The sequence below is a fragment of the Manacus vitellinus genome, unplaced genomic scaffold, assembly GCF_001715985.3.
Source record: "Manacus vitellinus isolate BGI_N305 unplaced genomic scaffold, ASM171598v3 scaffold_8_pilon, whole genome shotgun sequence".
Taxonomy (NCBI): domain Eukaryota; kingdom Metazoa; phylum Chordata; class Aves; order Passeriformes; family Pipridae; genus Manacus; species Manacus vitellinus.
The window spans coordinates 22,194,348-22,212,414 of NW_021940864.1; the positions used below are offsets into that span (position 1 = coordinate 22,194,348).

The 18,067-nt window shown below is 41.5% G+C and overlaps 1 protein-coding gene across 1 annotated transcript; it reads right to left on the reverse strand.

The window, feature by feature from the left end:
- Positions 1–10,115: 10,115 nt before the first annotated feature.
- On the reverse strand, positions 10,116–15,060 carry SULT6B1 (sulfotransferase family 6B member 1). Its single transcript, XM_025896378.1, is given in 10 exon segments — positions 10,116–10,544; positions 10,546–10,591; positions 11,499–11,655; positions 11,946–11,964; positions 11,966–12,038; positions 12,691–12,769; positions 12,771–12,821; positions 13,807–13,896; positions 14,145–14,257; positions 14,835–15,060. Coding segments are annotated over 10 exon segments (933 nt in total). The 3' UTR covers positions 10,116–10,465.
- Positions 15,061–18,067: the final 3,007 nt, after the last annotated feature.

An 18,067-nucleotide genomic window follows, 5' to 3' on the forward strand; every position in this document is an offset into this window, starting at 1 on the left:
AGAGGCATTCCTCTGCAACAAATCCATGGCCTTCATCCTCCTGTGACAGCCATCATTGGACCAGGAGCAGCAGCAACCACTCCCATCCTGAACCCAAAAGAACAGCTGCAGCCATCAGGGACAAAGGAGCCCAGGGCAAGGGTGAGAAGGAGAAAATGTAGTTTCAGCTTTAAATAGAGCAGTCTGTGCAACAATCTCTTAGAGGACTTCGGAGTTCAGGCACCTTAGAACATCCATTTATGGGAAAGGAATATTTTATCACCATTTGAGATTGAGAAGAGTGGTGGATGAGGGATGAGGGAGACCATGACTAATGGACTTAACCCAACCAGCCTCATAATACAAACACTCTTATTATGTAGGGAGAACCCCCACGAGGCCTACAGAGGACCCTAATCTAAGCCTGTTCTCGCATGTTTTTCTAAATAGGGATTGATTTAAACAAGTGCTTTTTCTTAAAGCAGGAGCTTAACTAGTAGAAAAATCAATAGAAGCATTTATCAGAAAAAGACAAATATCAGCTACTTTTGATTCTAAACAAACACTGTGGGAAAACTAGGTTCAGAGTGCATCCTTCTATGCAAGTGGAATTAGAATTTGGAAAGTTGTCTAATATAATTGGCTAATTCTTAGCACCAGTCTTTCAACATAAGCCTAAAATCCCCCTACAAGTAAAATGTTATCAAATTTATTAGTGGTTAAACAATGGGGGAAAAAAATCAGTAAACAGTGCTAAAGCTAACTGTTATTTAGCTGGTCAACAAACAGTAACTACAGCAGTTTCAGCTTTCTTTGGGGATTAATACAACTGATAATGAGAAGTTTACAAGAGTAATAATCCTGCACAAATTGGTTTTTAATGTACTTTTGTGTAAAAGTAATAGTAACTACGCTAGTACGTGTGTGCCTTGAATACACATGCAGCCTTGGAACAACACACAGCTTAGGGTGAGAGGAACTCTTCTGTACCATGAACAAACTGGTTATAAAATGCTGATAACTCTGACTTTTTTTTACTACATTTTTAACTCAGTGATACTCCACATGTGGTTCTCTTACCTGCTGCCTCCTTTTCCTCTTCTCCATCTTGCTACTCCCTTCAGTTATCCCTCCTGAAGTAATTGGCTTTAGGTCATTAACAAACCTTGGGCACCTGCAGGTTGCAGCATTAGGCTCACTTCTTCAGCAGGCCTTCCCCTAGAGAATAAGAGGTAAACAGGATTTGTGCTGTTGAACAGATTCCCAAAAAAAAACAGTGGGGAAAAAAATGATACTTCAGAAGCTGAGAACTGTCTGATGTTCCCAGGGCTGTTGTATGCCAAGATTTCCATGTAATGCTAGCAAATCTTGGAGCTCCTTAATCTCTTCTCTCCAGAAGAGCTGCAGAGGCAGCACAGGCTAGAAATGATACTGCAAACTAGAAATTAACCCATTCTCTTTCTAGGCACCAATGGCAAAGTGCCATTAAAACCAAATAAACCACTTATTCTCCTATATTTTCTGTGCTGCTTTAGGTGTGTCCACAGTGGCACAGAACAGGTGGGACAAGGCAGTCATAAAAGCCATCTTGCCAGAATGGGTGTCTTCAGACAAGGATTAGGATACAGCATAGGCAAGTCACACCCAAGACTGAAAACTACAGGACAGTTGGACAAAGAAGTACAAGCAGAAGAGTGGGTTGTAACAAAATTTTTAGCAATCTTCAGCTACCTTTTCCCACTATTGTTCTGTCAAAAATTACTTTCTTTCAAATTGCTCCAGCCTCCTTTCTTTGCCATTTATTTCCCAGCAGTTCCTGTTTCTTGTCCTGAGACACACGGAAATGATGACGACAGGGTAGTGCTCTCTTGTCCAGCAAATGTAGGACAGACAGGCAGAGGAGTCTGCCCAGATGAATATTACTCTGAGAGCTGAAATTTCCATTTGACCTGAGAATCATATTGTTTTCATGCCCATGTGTCCATAATGTTTTCATTCTCCCATGCCAGATTCAGCAGATGAACATTTCCAAGCCTTCTTGAGGACCTCTGACCTCATGTGCCTGCCTGACATGCACCCATAGGATTGCTGTCCACTCCAGACACAGGAGCAGCAGCCATTTACATTCAAGAAATACAGCACAATGCAGGGTTCATCAATTAATGTACTATTGCAGAATGCAAGAGACCAGTAATTTCCTTCCTTCCTCTTCCCCAAGTTTAGCACCTCACCTCCTATCTCCCAATAGCATGCATGTTTGCCCAGTTAATGCCATAGTCCCTCAGTCTTAATTTTGATTGTGCAACAGCTTCAACAGGGGAGTGGCTGAAATCTCCTTATAAACCCAGGAGTCTACAACTCAGTTCTTCTGTTATATCTTGAGTTTGATCCCTCTGACTGCAGAAAGAACTAAAGTTAGGAGCCTGATTTCACCATAAGGTTGTCCCATAAACACAAGAAGGGAACAGTGGCATCATTGCTTCAGTTAAACAGAGAGGCCAGTCCCTCCCACTTTTTTGTTTTGCTGGGTGGGGAGGAGCAGAGAGGGGGAAGAATCAGTGTCTAGCCCCAGGGTACCCAGACACTGAAATCCCTTGGGCATTTACCTGAAGGAACTTGAGCTGATATTTTAGGAAAAGCAGTGTGTCCTAGTTAGAGCAGATGGGACCAGTTCATCACTGTGTGGGTGTAATTCAAACTGTGTATTCTACACCCTCTGTCATTTCCTAGGAACTGTTAACAATAGACCATTTGCAGCAGCTGCCCAGAGCACACCTGACCCCTCAGGCTATAAGCTGGGTGTTAAAAAGCCTGTGAGATAGGAGGGTATTCCTATTCTCACACCAATGACTCAGGTGTGAGAACTCCCCTCCGGGGAGTCATTAGCACCTCCACACCCAGCCTGAGGGGTCATGTCTGCTAACGCGTCACCAAGGATTCCAAAAATATCTCATGGCTCACAATCACCCATTGTGGGACTCCCCACCCTGGGAGAGGTACTGGCATTCCCACTCCAACCTGAGTGTATATAATCTTGGGGTCTTGGGACTTCTAGTACCACTCGTCAGATCTAGAGGAGGATCAGAACCTCGACTGGACTGCAACCACCACTCTCGACCAGACTGTGACCAGCGCTCACCAACAGGTTTTCCTCCCCTTTTTCTTTGGACTCAGGAGGACCATGTGGGGCTCAGCATGGGGGCCAACGAACACCATTCTGTTCATGCCCCAGGGTGCTGGGTTATATGTCTGAGTTTTGTGGGTTAAAATGTGAACTCCAGTATGTTTCTTGTATCCTATAACCACTGACAGTACCTAGCTGCTGATGGCTTCATTCTCAAACCAATTGCCTTGAGAGAAGTGATGAAATTACATACAACTGAAGAGACTTCACTGTCCCTCAGGATTTTTCCTGTAATTTGACATCTTTCTCCTGTAATGGTGCAAAAATACACTGGGTTTTTTCTTTTTAATCTGCACAGAGAAATGGGTTGTCGCAATACAAATAGTAATGTGACATTTGCAGGACAGGATCATGCCATGTTTTGCTGAAGGGCATTTTGATAGGTCTTTTCATATATTTGACCAAACCTGGTAATCAAACAGATAGAACAAAACAAATACTTACTGACTAAACCAATGCCAGCACCTCAGCAATCTGACTGTGTTCCCATGGCACAAAAAAAAGAGCACAATATGCATTCCCTTCTGTTGCCCTCAACAGAAAGGAACTTGGAGCATTTTCCAGTATACATGGGAGTGCACTTAAAGGATTAAAATCAGTCCCAATAGACCGATGCCATGACAGCATCTGATTATAAGGAGAGCATTTACCTGAAAACAGAATGTGGCACATAATTTCTGATAATATTTATAGTCCACAGAAGATAAAAATAAGGTTTTTGTTTGGCTGTGAGAATCCCCAACATCCAGCTATGCTCTCTTGAAGTAAACATAGGTCTAAACTTTCTCCTCAACCTCAAATTAACTCCTAATTACAGCATTAATTGTATGACGTTCTTATGCAAAAACTTGAAAAAGATGGCTCCAAAGACATCAAGCACATATCCTCATAAGATGGTTTACTCATATTTAAGGGGCAAAAAAAAAATCAATTTTACTGAATATATGGCAAATTATTCACAGCATCAGAATTAACATAATTAAAATTATAATGGATTTCTTCAAAAGGGGACTGGCATAGTAATTACACAAGGCATTCTAAATGGGAAACAAAGCCAACTGCAAATTTCAGATGTTATTTCATGTAAATACTGTTGCTATAGTGTTCTGAAGAATTCCATTGTAAGCTGAATTGTCCATTTCTGCTGCTATGAATAATTGCATAGCCATTTATTTCTAATAACCTACTATTTATGTGCAATTTCTTTTGTCCTTTTAAATGCTATGAAGCCATTTAGAGAAACCACCTACATGACAACTTACCAATTATCCTTATAAAACATTGCAACTTTGCATAAGTTACATACAAAATTAAATGCCAACTAACTATTGTGTTCATATAAGTTAGCAAAAGTCTGTGAACCCCAGCAATGTAATATTTCATTTAATTCTAAACAACTATTTCTAAAAGGAGGTGATTTATATAAAATCACTCCAGAACACAATCAAATTGCACTCAGTTTTACCATTAAAAATATTAGTGATTGCAGGTATCAATATTTAAACAACAACCACCATTTTTCAGACCATCCCCAAAACAAACTCATTCGCTGCTTTACTGTGGCAGTGCACCAATACTGAGCTGCTTACTCACGTGTCTAGCAGTATGCCCATGAGCAGCTTCATGGTGCCGTGGATTTACCCACCCTGTTCACCTCGAGATACACTAACCTTTCAAACTTTGGCTTAGAGTTGGCAAGTTGGATTACTCAAACCGATTGCATCCATGCTGTGGGACTCTGCTTTCATCTGGGTCATACTGCTGAGCATCAGTGTCATTCAGAGAGGCTGTGCTCAGGCTCTCAATCAGCATACAGGTATGGGTCCCACCACTTCCAGCCATACTACTGCCATATCCCTCGTGCCTGGGCAGAGTGAGGCAGCCCACGGTTGCCAACAGCAGAGCAGAAGAGCTACACTACCTGGTATCTCTGCCACCTTTACACTGTAGGCCCCAAGAATGCCAGGATACCAGGATGTCAGGATACCAGGATGTCAGGATCCCCTTGTCACACATTCCTTGCCAGACAGTGTGAGGAGACCAAAGAATTAATTTTTCACAGTCAATGAGAACTTTAGTCAATCTGGGCTTTTGGTGAAAACAGAAGCAATGTGGAAAGACTGTGATAGCACTGAAAAGTAGCAAGAAGACAGATGTGGCATACATCCTCCAGAGCTCAGAGAATAATGCACAAGCTTGTCAGTGAAAGCCAATGCACTCTCCCCATCCCACGAGTCTGTCAGGATAACTTCCTTGGGTAGGGCCATAACTACAGCACCCCAGAGTAAACACACAAGAGCTACGGCTATGCAGAGCCACTAACCAAAGATCTAAACAAACCATGCACATCCTCTGACAGCCCCCTCAGAGAGACCAACTTGAGAACAGCCAATCTACAAACCAAGCAACCCATGCTGGCAAGTTGATGTCCCTCAGGTGATGTCCTCCATACAGTGAATGAGGAGAATTAGAGCATCACAGAACAAAGCTCACAGTGCCCTGCACACTGAATGGGAGTGGCAGAGGGAAGGCAGACGCCATAGCAGCTAACTGCTAGAAAAATCTGCAGAATGTAGCACATCTGAAAACCCACCTTCCCTCTCTCCAGAGCTGGAATGCAGAGCCTGAAAGCACTTCTTTGGCATTCACCTCTCCCTTCAGCCTCCAGCAATTAGTATGTGCTCTGCCTCCAAAACAGCCCCTCTGGCAGATGATTTGTGGGGCTATTTTAAATAAACACATCTCATTTTATCTATGCAAATCTTTTCTTAGATCCTTTTTTGTCAATGTCTATACCATCTTTCCAAGGCACAGCACACAAGTAGCCCAGGGACTACGTTAGTTAATAAACTTGGCCTGTGGTTCTTGCTAATGTGAGTCCTGGGGACTGCAGTAATCATGACTACGCAGCTCCCAGGCTGGAGCTGACTCCTGCCTGGCTAGCTTGGAGTTTCTTCATGTCTACATGCAAACTACACAGCAAACATTCAATGTATTTCTTTTCAAGCTCCTTTCCTCTCTTTAAGTTCACCATAAAATTGCTGTAGTATCCCAGCAGCCCCCATGCCTGGGACACCATTCCTGGCATTGCCTCAGGGGACAGCAGGGCAGCTGTGGGGTACAGTGGGACCTACAGGGAGTGACGTGCTGCCATGAGTGGGTTACAGAGGCAGTGAGCAGGATTTGGTCCTTGAAGCCAGTGCATCTTGAAACAAGACTTCATGGACATTGATATGAGTGTAAATGTAATCCATGTGCCAGTACGTAAGAGTGGCTCAATTTGCCCAAAGAGATCTTGGCCTAAGTTTTGGCTTTTTATTTTTGGCTTCTTACTTTTAATTTATTCTGTACTTATGTTCATTCTATTGCAATGAGATGATGTATTTGGTTTGATTCTAGCTGAACTGCTCCTTACTCAATGAACATGATTGGCCATATTCCCTCCTTTGATACAACTTCCTTGGTGCATCAGCATGTACCTCTGCTTCTGAAAGACTGCAGCATAGCTGTACCCAAGCTAACACTGTATTATCTCTTTCTTTTACCCTCAGTGACTTTGATTTACTTATGGACTTTTTCCTTCAGAAACAAACTCAGGCCACTTCTGCTATTTTTATTCTGGAGAGTCTGTCATGCCAGCAGACAGCCTTATATTTACAGCAGTTAATAATGATACTTATTCTACTGCATTACATAGTTGTCTTTCTATATTAATGCATTTTTCATCTCTTTTGGTGCCCTTGGGCTTCCGGAACCCATTTCATTTGTGGATAAAGCACTTGTATGGCCTCAATCGTAAACCATTCAAAACATCCACAGTGAAAAATACAACATGAGAGAGCCCTGGAGGGCTTGTCCTCCACTGCCCAGAAACTGTGAAATCACCCATGTATAAAATACACACTCTGCCTCTTGCGCTTCAGATTGCTGATTTTAAATGACAACAGTCAGGGCACAGGGGCTGGAAAGGCATAAAATGGCCTGCAAAAGCAATTAAGTGCCACAGAGACATTTGGATTTGATAACCACAGAAGATTGTTTACTGCCCTGTTTAGTCCTGACCATGAATACTCTGCTCCAGGTACATCAGGAGTCTGAGCAATCCCCAGCACTCTGACACATTTGTTGCTCTGCTGAGACACTGCAGCACACGCACACTTCCCAGTGGCACCACTGTGGAGGAGGCTTTCCTGAGGCTTTCTGCTCCAAATTATAATCTCCAGTCATATGGGGAACATACTCATCAAACAAATACAGCCTTCAGAGCAGAGCTGATCTCCATCCTGTACCCACTTGTTTTGTGTGCTCCCATTCTTCCACATTCTCCCATACCATGTTTTTTTTCTCTCTGGTAAGACCACAGCCAGGCTTTACTGCTAGAAAATCCTCATGAGTTCAGGATTCAGACAGCATGGAGGACCTACCACACTTACCACCACTTTGCAACCACTGCTCACCCCAGGAAGGCTGGCACCCTCGGTCACCGGGAGGGGAACTAACTCCCTACTGCGTTTGTCCCAGGTCCGAGAGCTAAGGTGTACTTTTCAGACATAGAATAATAACTCTGGACAGCCCAAGAGAGTGGGAGAGCCCCAGGCCAGTGGGCTGTGGCAGTCATGGAGCTTTCCCACTGCCCCACTGCTCCTGAGGTGAGGTGAGAAGGGTTTTCCCGCTGCTCCCTCCCCCAGGCATGGTGAGGGCCCTGGCATGACACCACAAGACATCCACACCTGATATTGGAGGGATGGAGGTGCAGGGAAGCCCAGCCTACACTGCTGCTCCTTCAATCCCCATTAATGCCCCATCCTTGTGAGGCAGGGCTGCCCTGTGTAACTGGGTGACTTCAGTGGCGCCTGTCAGAGGCAGCATCCACTGGGCCATGCCCAAACTCCCCCAGGCACGGGCAGACCAGACCCCAGGGCCTCCCCCACTCACTGGCACGAGGTCTCACCACATCTGCAGAACTTGTTTCCATCACTGTCTGTGAGAAACAAAATCAGAAAGACAAAAGATTGTAAGTGCTCCATTTTTGGTTGTTTGTTGGTTTGAGTTTTTAAAACATTTATTGGGACATATGTTTAATGCCTAAGATTATCTAGCATTTCTTTTTTTCCTCTGCATATATATACATTGCCTTGGATATAACAGAAATACACAATAATGAAACTATGACTTATTTACCTGCTGGGGGAATGCTAATGAGTGTTGTAGTAATGAAAATGCCTTCACTAGTTTGTAAAATGCAAAACAGCAGGGAACTCACTGGAGACCCCACAAGCATATGTCAATAAACTTATATTATTCACAAGTACACAAGCCTCCCAAGACATCAGTTTCCCAGCCTCTTTTCATTTTCTGACTGTTCCTGACTGTCTCACGTTTTGAGCAAAGTCAAAGACTAATTTTCTGTCTTCCTCAAGCCTCTAAAGTTTTTGCAGAAGCCAAATAATCATATGAAAATTGTTCTACTCAGATGCAAACTGAATATTTTATTGGGTAATTCTTCATAGTATCCAATCTACATCTATTACAAAGTGCAATAGCAGTACAGAACAATTGTATCTATGACCATAAACATCTGAACATAAATGACATTTTAAGAGAGTGCTCTATCAATGCACTCAGACACAGCACTGATACAGTGTGCTCTCATTCATAATGGTGCTGTTCTGTTTCTCTCCTTTGCATCAATCCTGACATTAACATCTGTAACAATCACTAACCAGTCTCATTTCAACACTTCTAGTGTACACTGCCAAGCTCTGCAGTGTGTTACAAGTAAAACAGAAGGTGCTAATCCCCACCAAAGGTGATCATTCAGCCAAAATTCAGATCAGTGTTAGGACTTTAACAAAAAAAGACACATTAGAATACAAGTCCGGGCATCTGTTGACATAAAAAGATTATTAAGAAAATTAAAAGGTAATGTGCCAGGAAAGACAGAAAAACAAGATTTTGTAGAGACTTAAATAAAAAATTACAAGATGTTCCAAACTATGAACTGAAGTTAAGCTGTTTAATTATTCCTGTCACTGGCAAACTTTTAGAAGGGGATTCTCATCAGCAGTGAATGGCTGAGAGTTTGTTGTGTTTACCATCAGCTAACAAAGTGTGCAGCAGAAGGTCTCACAGAGTCCATTTTTATCAACACCTCAACTACCCAACACTTGAGTTTTCAGCCTGTCTAAGGCACATTTTTTACCCAATATATCTGTAACAAACAGTCCTTCTGCCAAGCCACCTACCAGAAGCAATTATTTATGAAAGAGAAACTGACAAACTATGAGAAGGAAGACTGTAACCTTCTCTGCTGGTTAAATTAGCAACTGTGTGTCCATTACACACATATTCTTTCTCTGAGTATTTTTCCCTTGTATTCCTAATTTTTGGAGATAAAGAAATGTCTCTGGTGGGGAAAACAACCAGCTGCCAAAGACTGGTGTTTAACCAACATCCCAAGGGAAAGCTTCAGCCTAAAAGGGCAGAGACCATTCAGTGCTAAACTGTCTTGTGCACACTGGTCTCCTGGGTTCACCAAAGGACAGTCATTCTGTTTCGGACTGTGACACTTCAAAGCTCCCAGACAGACATCCAGGAAAAATCCACATCCTAGCTATGAGATCATACGGACTACAGTTAGGCTTAAAGTAACCCAAGCAAAAACAGGTAAACCCAGACAACCCAGGAAAAGGCTCCATTTCCAGTGACCTCACACTATCAGAGGAAAGAAAAATAATATTGCTGAAATGGGGAGAAAATTTTCACCACTGAGTTCCTTTACCTTTCTCTTACATTTGTCAGCACACAGAAAGTAGCAAAAGACAACTACAAAACTTTCTGAAATTTCATTTTACACTATGAACTTAGAATTTAAAATTATATATGAATCCTATGAACTTAAAAATTAAGAATCAAAATGATACTTCATGATTGTTTTAAAAAATCCCTTGGATATTCACTTCCAACATACAGAACACATTTCCAGTGATTTCAGCATGTTTAATTACCACATATATATTTCACACAGCATTCTACTGGGTAACAAGAAATTAAAGCTAAAAATCAGTGTTAAAAACAAGGGAGGCCAAAGAGCTACAAGTCATTTAAGAGAATCCAGTGACCTCAGTGATACTAACTGCACAGGTAAGGATTGCTTTCTTGAGTTAGGCCAGCAGAAATAGGTTTGCATATTGCATATATATTCAAAATTTTAAAATCAGATATTGTCCTGGTTTCTGTTTTGAAACAGAAGTGAATGAAAAGCAGCCTGAACATTAGTGGGGTTTTTTATGTAAAGGAGGTTCAGGCCTTACAATAGCCATCATATTTATACTTCACTCCCAGCTTAATTCCTTCTAAGCACACTTAGAATTTGGCATCCTTCTTCAGCTTCTTCAGTGAAAAGAATCTTCCAGTCTCCAAAAACACCTGGAAAATGAAGATAAGTAAATTATTACCCTTGACTCTAAGGACCAAAAAGTATAATCTCAAACAAAAGACTAACTTTTCTCTCTTATTATCATACTTAGGGATAATCCATTTTTTTAAATTTTTTTTCCTGTAAGAAAAAAATATCTGACCCAAGAATACACTCATATGTTTGCCTTATGTTTGGTGTCCTCAACAGCATGTAAACATAAAGCGATCACAGGAAGCTACTGTTCTGCCTTCATAAGTTTGACATGTGCTTTGCACAGCTGCAGAAGACTATAAAAGGTGACCAGCAGCTGTGAAACCAATCCAGAAAGTTCAAAGATGGGGCTTTTAACTTCAAAAGCCTTGTGAGTTGCAACCAGACACTGCCCTAAGCTGCAGTTTACCTCTAATCCAGATTTTGGAGAGCCCACAGTCGAAGGCTGTCTGAGATTCTATCCTGATCCATGGCTAAAAGACACAGATCACTCTGTGCAGTGTGTGGATTCCACGTGTTGATTGTGCAATCAATACATGATAAGCAATCACAAGGGTTATTTAGAAAACCCAAGAAAAATCTGTGGAGGCATCCTGTAGACCAAGTGCCAGGCTATCCCCAGTACTCACAGAAGCCAAAATAAAATTATTCTTTGTTTTAGTTGGTGCTTAGTGCACACCTTGACTAAAGGGTTTGCTACTTGTAGGGCACTTATGCTAATCATATTATACAGGGCTTTACTGAATGACATAGGCCCTTGTGATGAAATAAGTGAGAGGTTCCTGAAGTACAATCAGTGTTTCTTAAACAACACCTAGCCTTGAAAATTATACATAAAGATTAACCATCTATTGATCCAAATTCCTGTCTGCCCAAGATAAAGATCTACCATTCACCACTCTGGCAAAATACAAACGAATTTACCTTGGCAAAAAAGAATCAAGCCAACGGCATCAGAAATCTCCCGAGCCTTAACTCTCACTGCCTGCAAAGTGTCCCTTTCTGCAATGGCCTGGACCTGTTCAGTTATTGGGGAGAATCCAAAGAATTCAGCTATCTGCTTTACACTGGCAGTCAGGTTCTGAAAGTAATACAGTGAAAATGGGACATGCAATATTCTTCCCCTAAAAAAGGGGGTTACCCACTTGGGATGTGCATTGTCATCATCTACAGACAATATAAATTTTCCTTCACTGGATGTTTTCCATGTTGCATTGGAGCTCTCCTTTTGTATAGCCAAACTCAACCTGTTGCTAAAATCAACTTGATTTTGCTCTTTCAGAAACCCATGCCATTTCCTCTTCATTTCAGCAGATTTCAAGGAATGGATTCAGATGTGTTTTGCCTGTCAGCACACAGCATCTGCTTTACCTCTTTCAGGTCTTCATATTATGACCATAGTATTCTCATCCTCAATGTGTTTGTTCCAGGTGACTCCATGATCAAAACAGGATCCCCAGCCAACTGTAAAGAAGAGAAAAAACCATCAGTGTGACCTTCTTTTCATACCTTTTTCTCTCTGACTGACAAATTGCCTTCTGTTGCCTGTCAGTACAGACAAACAGAACAGCCTGTCCTTTCCATGGTACACTGTACTGTGTAACAGAGTGACAGAGACTTCCTCTGAACTTCTGTAGGTAAATGGTTTCCACACATAAATATGAATCTCACCATGTGCTTCCCTTCTGTTACTATGTTGTCATGCAACCATCTCCTAAAAGACAAAGCCTGACATCAGTCTAAATCTAAAATTTGAGTTGCTAATGAAGTTTTTGGCCTCATGTTCAGAAAGAGTAAACACAGTAAACTGCCATTTCATTAACACTTCAGATCTATGACATTTTTTCCACCACTAAATGTCAGAATGTTGACCCAACGCCATTGTCCAGCTGCCATGCAACTCCCTCACCCTTGCCTGGAAGAGCAAAATACCCAGAAGCAAAGCATCTTTTGGACATTCTCCCCCTTCTGGCATTCAGCTGCCTCCTTTATCATGACATATGACCATCAGTAAACTAATTACAGCACAGCTGTTTTCCCACTGGTCCCATCTACATGCTTTTTAAATATTTTTTTCTGTTGCTTTTGCGGCTACAATCAGTAACTGTAACAATACCATTCTCTTTCACTAATCCTGAGAAGAACTCATTCCAGGAGCTGTAACTGGGGATGTTTGTCACATTGTTGTGGAAATGGCAAAATGAAAGAAACAGCTGTATCTTTAGAGTTTTGAAACAACACTACTATCTGGAATAGGAGAAAAGAAGTCAACAATTTTAGATCACTTATTTACCCTGGCAACCAAAATGAGAGTATAACCAAACATTCTGCAACCAATAACATACTGGGGGCTATAAAATATTTTATTAGTTAAGACATGGAGAACAAAATTATAACATAATTATAATAAAGACCTTGTTATCACTTCTAAGGTTTGCCTATGTCATAAAAAGAAGTAACTGGAAATACTGTAATATTGTCCTTGAATACTATCCCATAACTAAGACCTGGCAAATAGTAAGGAGCCATTTGCCAACCCCCTGCTAGGAAAAGCTCCTTTGGAAAACCACAGCTGTTACAATCATCTCTGATTTTTTCAAAGTATGGCATTAGGGTTCTTGAAATCTTTAAGAGACCGTAGTCCTCAGAGAAGCGTAAACACTTCTGAAAACACGTTAAACACATTAAATATTTTTGTTAGACATGTTTTAGTTTTTCCTGCCTCATCCAGGAAAAAATACCAATAATACATGGAAAAAACCTCCCTCCCTTAATCAATTATTTCCTTCATCTGTGGTGCATCTTGTAAGTGCTATGTATCTGCCACTATTCAGTGACCGAGTATCAGAAATACTGAGTTTTAACCACGTGACTCTTTGCAAGGAGACAGCCAATGTCCCTGAGATACTGCTGCCACATTCATTCCCACCACAGTCATGCACAGAAAAGAGTAGCATAAAAAAGAAAATCATGACACCCCATCAATTTCAGAGCACTGCAACAGCTCTACATCTGCCCTTGCTTATGTTAACTACAGCACTCCTATGGCTACTGTAAATGGTAGGGGTGCAAAGACAGCCCAGGCATCAACAGACTGCCACTGTCTTCAAGTAGCTTTCCCCCAGTGCCACCAGCTTGGGTGCAAGAAAACGACATGGCCCAAAAATTACTCTTGCACACTGGTGCTGTGAGAGAGATGAGGCTTGTTCTTGGAAAAAGAAAAAAAGCCCACCTTAGCTTTGTTCTTGAAAATAGACTTGGGGAGGCAATAATAATTCAGATGTGTTACCAAAATCCTTGGAGATGGAATCTATTTCATCTTCTTTAGAATTAATCAGAACCATAAGTGGGAACAGGTTTATTACACAGGTGCGGCAATGATTTGTGAGAGTCGCCTGTGTGAAACAGCCCCTAATCAAAAGGCATTAGTCATCCAAGATTATCTTTTTTCTCCTCTGAGGAGAAATATCTTTACTTGCTGCATGACTTCATTTTAATAACTTGTGTGTGGGAGTGCAGGAAAGAGAAAACAACAGATTTTTAGAGGTTTGACAGTTTCTTTTCACTAACCTGATATTTGCCTGGATCTCCATATTCAATAAACTGTAGTTCTGCACTTACAGGCATACTCTGAATAGTTGTAAATATTAAATCACTTAAAATCTGGATAAGCCATTTCACGCCTGCACCAAGAAACCCAAAGAACAAAATAAAACATATCAGAGGTTTATATAAGGTCTCAGAGCCTCCTAATTATGTGGTTTAATTCAGCATAATACTCATTGGATGACAAATAACACTAAAGCACTCAAACGATTCTAAACAAAATAATGTTTTCCACTAACAAGATCCTTGACAGTTTCTTAACTGTGACCTTCCTGGCTCACTAATAGTTAGTATTTGGAAAGCACTGGGGGCAGAACTGATTCAACAACGCACTTTACATTTTTTTCATATATTCATAAAAACAATCAGTGACAGACGATAAAGGGAGCTTTTCTGTCTTTTACAGAGAGAAACATGGGAAGGTTCTGGGTAGGAAAAGGAAGGAATGAGCAAGAAGCTTCACCCCCTCTGCTGAGGGAAGTGTTTGCCTCTCTCTGCTGCCCTGGGTCAAGGACAAAACGGTGTCACCTATTTGATGGCACTACCGGTGCTTGTCCTCAGTTGTGCCTGTGACTGTCTCCATTAAGCACATGCCAGAACAAGTGCTAGAAGAGCTTTTACCCATAGGACACCTGCATCCTCCCCACCCCTCACCCTTTGGAAGGGATCTTGCAGTAAATTCTCCCCCATACCCCATCCCACTCCAGTCTAAGCCTGTGGCCAGCTCCTGGAGCTGTGCCATGGAGTCAGCTTCCCCAAGGTTTCCATGAAGTACATTTGCCCCACTGATGCTATGATGATTGCTGGCAGGACAGAGCAAGGGAACAGTGTGTTCACCTTGACCCGCAGCACCTTCCCTGTGTCCTTGTGGGCTTCCCATGGAGCTCACCAAGATGGAGCTGTGGAGCTGCTACTGCCTCCTGCGGCGAATCCCCTGTGAACACAGCTGCCAGATGCACTAACATGGAACACACAGTGCAAGCAGCTTTAACCTCATGCTTTCAGTGGAAAGTTATTCCCAGGCAGAAATAAATTCCACCCTATCTTACATAAAGTGCCTCAGGATGCTTGGATGGAAGCAGCAGGTAGATGTCATTTATAAAGTAATGTATATACAATGTGTACACATAATAATACATATATCACATTTTTAAACCACCCAATATCATATCTATATACGATATTGTATGATGCATATCATTTAAATCACTCTCCCATTTATGTACAGAGACAAAATCACTGAGTTTCCAAATCTGTGCCCACATCTACCCAGATGTGCACAAAAACAAATTTTATTTTAATGACAAGCTACAACTGATAAACCTAAATTTCCTAATCTCTAAATCCTCTTACTGGTTTCTCAACCATGAGATCCATCTCTCACAAGTTCTGACTCCTAGAGCTCCACTGTCCTTCACCCCTACCTCATAAATAGTTATTTGCATCAGTTTTCCTCTCTACTACACACACCTGAGCTGGGGGAAACCTTTAATATAATGAGACGTTACTGTAATTTAACCTTCATAATACTTAATGAGTAAAATGAACGAGGGCAATATTAAAGCTTTAAGAAAAAAGCTTTTGAATGGGCTCTATGTGAGTGGCTCTATGAACATCAGCCACGTTCATGCTGCCAAAGAGTTTGAGCCCTGCACAGAAAACACCCATGAAGCTGGTAGAGGAAGCCAGACTCCAGGCTCCCAGGTTCAAGAGGGAAAGAGACCTGCAGAGACATTTTTATTTACTGCCTGGTGACACTATGGCTTGGTGAGTCTGAGTGTCATATCAAGGGGCAAGAAGGAGCCCAGAAATTTCTGGTTTCAGATTGGGGCAGGTAATCTTTCCTTTTCATTCTTTACCCTTTTGTCTTGCCTTTTTTCCCCACAATTTGCAAGCTATAGGAAATTAGGGCAAGAAATCTATTTAGCACGGTTTGAAAAGATAAAAGCAAATATCCAAATGGGAGAAAAATCCAAAATATTTACCTGCAGATTATAACTACGCTGCTCTGCACAAATGTATAATTTTCTCTCCTTCCTGCTTTCCTATTTCTTCTGTGAGAACTCATACAGGCTTTTCTACCAGGGCCTGCCAGGTAAGAAGGTGCTGTATTCCTCAGAAAACCAGGGAGTTGTGTACTCCTTTTCCTACTCAATAACCAGCAGTGGTCTTTGGTAAAATTTCCCCCTGCTAACCTACCACAAACTGGCCATAATTAACAGTGTGAGATCTCTATCTGCTGTTTCCTCTCCCTGAGCACAAGAGGTTTACTGAATTACTGAACCAGAGGCAATCAGCATCATGTCTGAAGTCTGTGAGAAATAAAAGCCAGTGCCAATATACAACAAATGACCTTTCAGGTCTTTATAGGGTCCAGCAGAAGTCTGGTCCCAAGCCCAAAGGAATTATGAGCTCCTTAAAATAAAGATGTACGTTTCACATTTTGTGCCAGCTCCCTCCTTTTTTATTTGCCCATGCAATGAATTCCTTTCCTAGATCCATGTTTTCTCCAACAACCCTAGGCTTCTGATGCTTGGGTTGATCCTGTCCACTTAAAATCCTCAGAGTAGGAATTACTTTACTAAGAAATCCCTCAGAGTGAAAGTAATACCTGCAAGCTCAGACACCAGGGAAAACAGACTTGGAAAATGAATCACCCTGTAAAATGAGCAGCAAAAATATTATATCTTATCTTACAAAACATTAAAGGGGGGAAAAAGCATCTTACAAAGAAAATAAAGTCCCTATTAAGAAAAATCTGAAGAGCTTTTTTTTTGGCAATACATTCAGTCCCATAATATGAGTTAAGAGCAATACGAATACTAAAAAACAATGAAAACAAAACTATAAAACAGAAAGAACACTACTGAGAGGGAAAGAATGCTGCCATTTGAGGTTCTGAATACCTCTCTGTGGGAGCTTGTCTGCACTAATGCCCTTTTTCATGGTAAAAACAATTAAATATTGAGATCTTGTATGGCACTGGTGTTTTTTTCACATCTCCATGATAAAATTAGGATCCCTTTTTACAGCTGTGAGCCTGATGCATCTCACTGTGCCTTCACTGGAAGAAAACACACGAACAGACCAGTGCTGGCTCCCAGAAGGATCTGAGCTGCTCCTCCACCAGCTGGTGATGCAGAAGTGCAGTGCTACCGTGCAGAGCTGCTCCCTCACCCAACTGGGGCACCTGCTCAGGACCCTCAACATGGAGCAACAAGACCTGGCCCAGCCCCTTTGCTGTGTTGCCTGCTCATGTGTTGCCTAAAACAGCGAGGTGAGGACAGAGGGTACCCCCGGGAAGCAGGGAAAGGCGGTGGTGAGTGGGACCTGCTGCCAGCAGCCAGAACATTGTCCCAAAATAGGTTCTTTCACCCAGTGTGCAAGAGGCCAATTCACATGAAGAGTCGAGGTATTTTATTTATTTACAGTTCTGTGCAGAATGGAGTGCTGGGTGACAGAACCTGCACAACCACCATCAAAACTTTTGACTATTTATACATTTTAGCAAACAAAGGCATTAATGTTCATTGGCTAGAAGTTACCTAGTTCTCCTATTAATCAGTATTCTATCATCTATTGATTAGTGATTCTCTCACTTCTCATACTAATTAGTCCACATTGATCTGAGATAATTGAAAGATGTTGAACCTTAACACGGCAATTCTATCAACAAATAATTAGTCTTTCTAACACCTGGGTGTTACAAATTGTGGAATATGCAAAATTTTCTTAAGAAAGGATGTTTTTGATGTTTGATCTTCATATACTTTCAAGCCTAATAAACAAGAAGGGAGATTCAACCCATGAAACAGAGAGCAGCTAACAAGCAAGTTTTAAGTGATGTCCATGTGTTCAAAAAACAAATCACCTGTTGGTAGAATTGC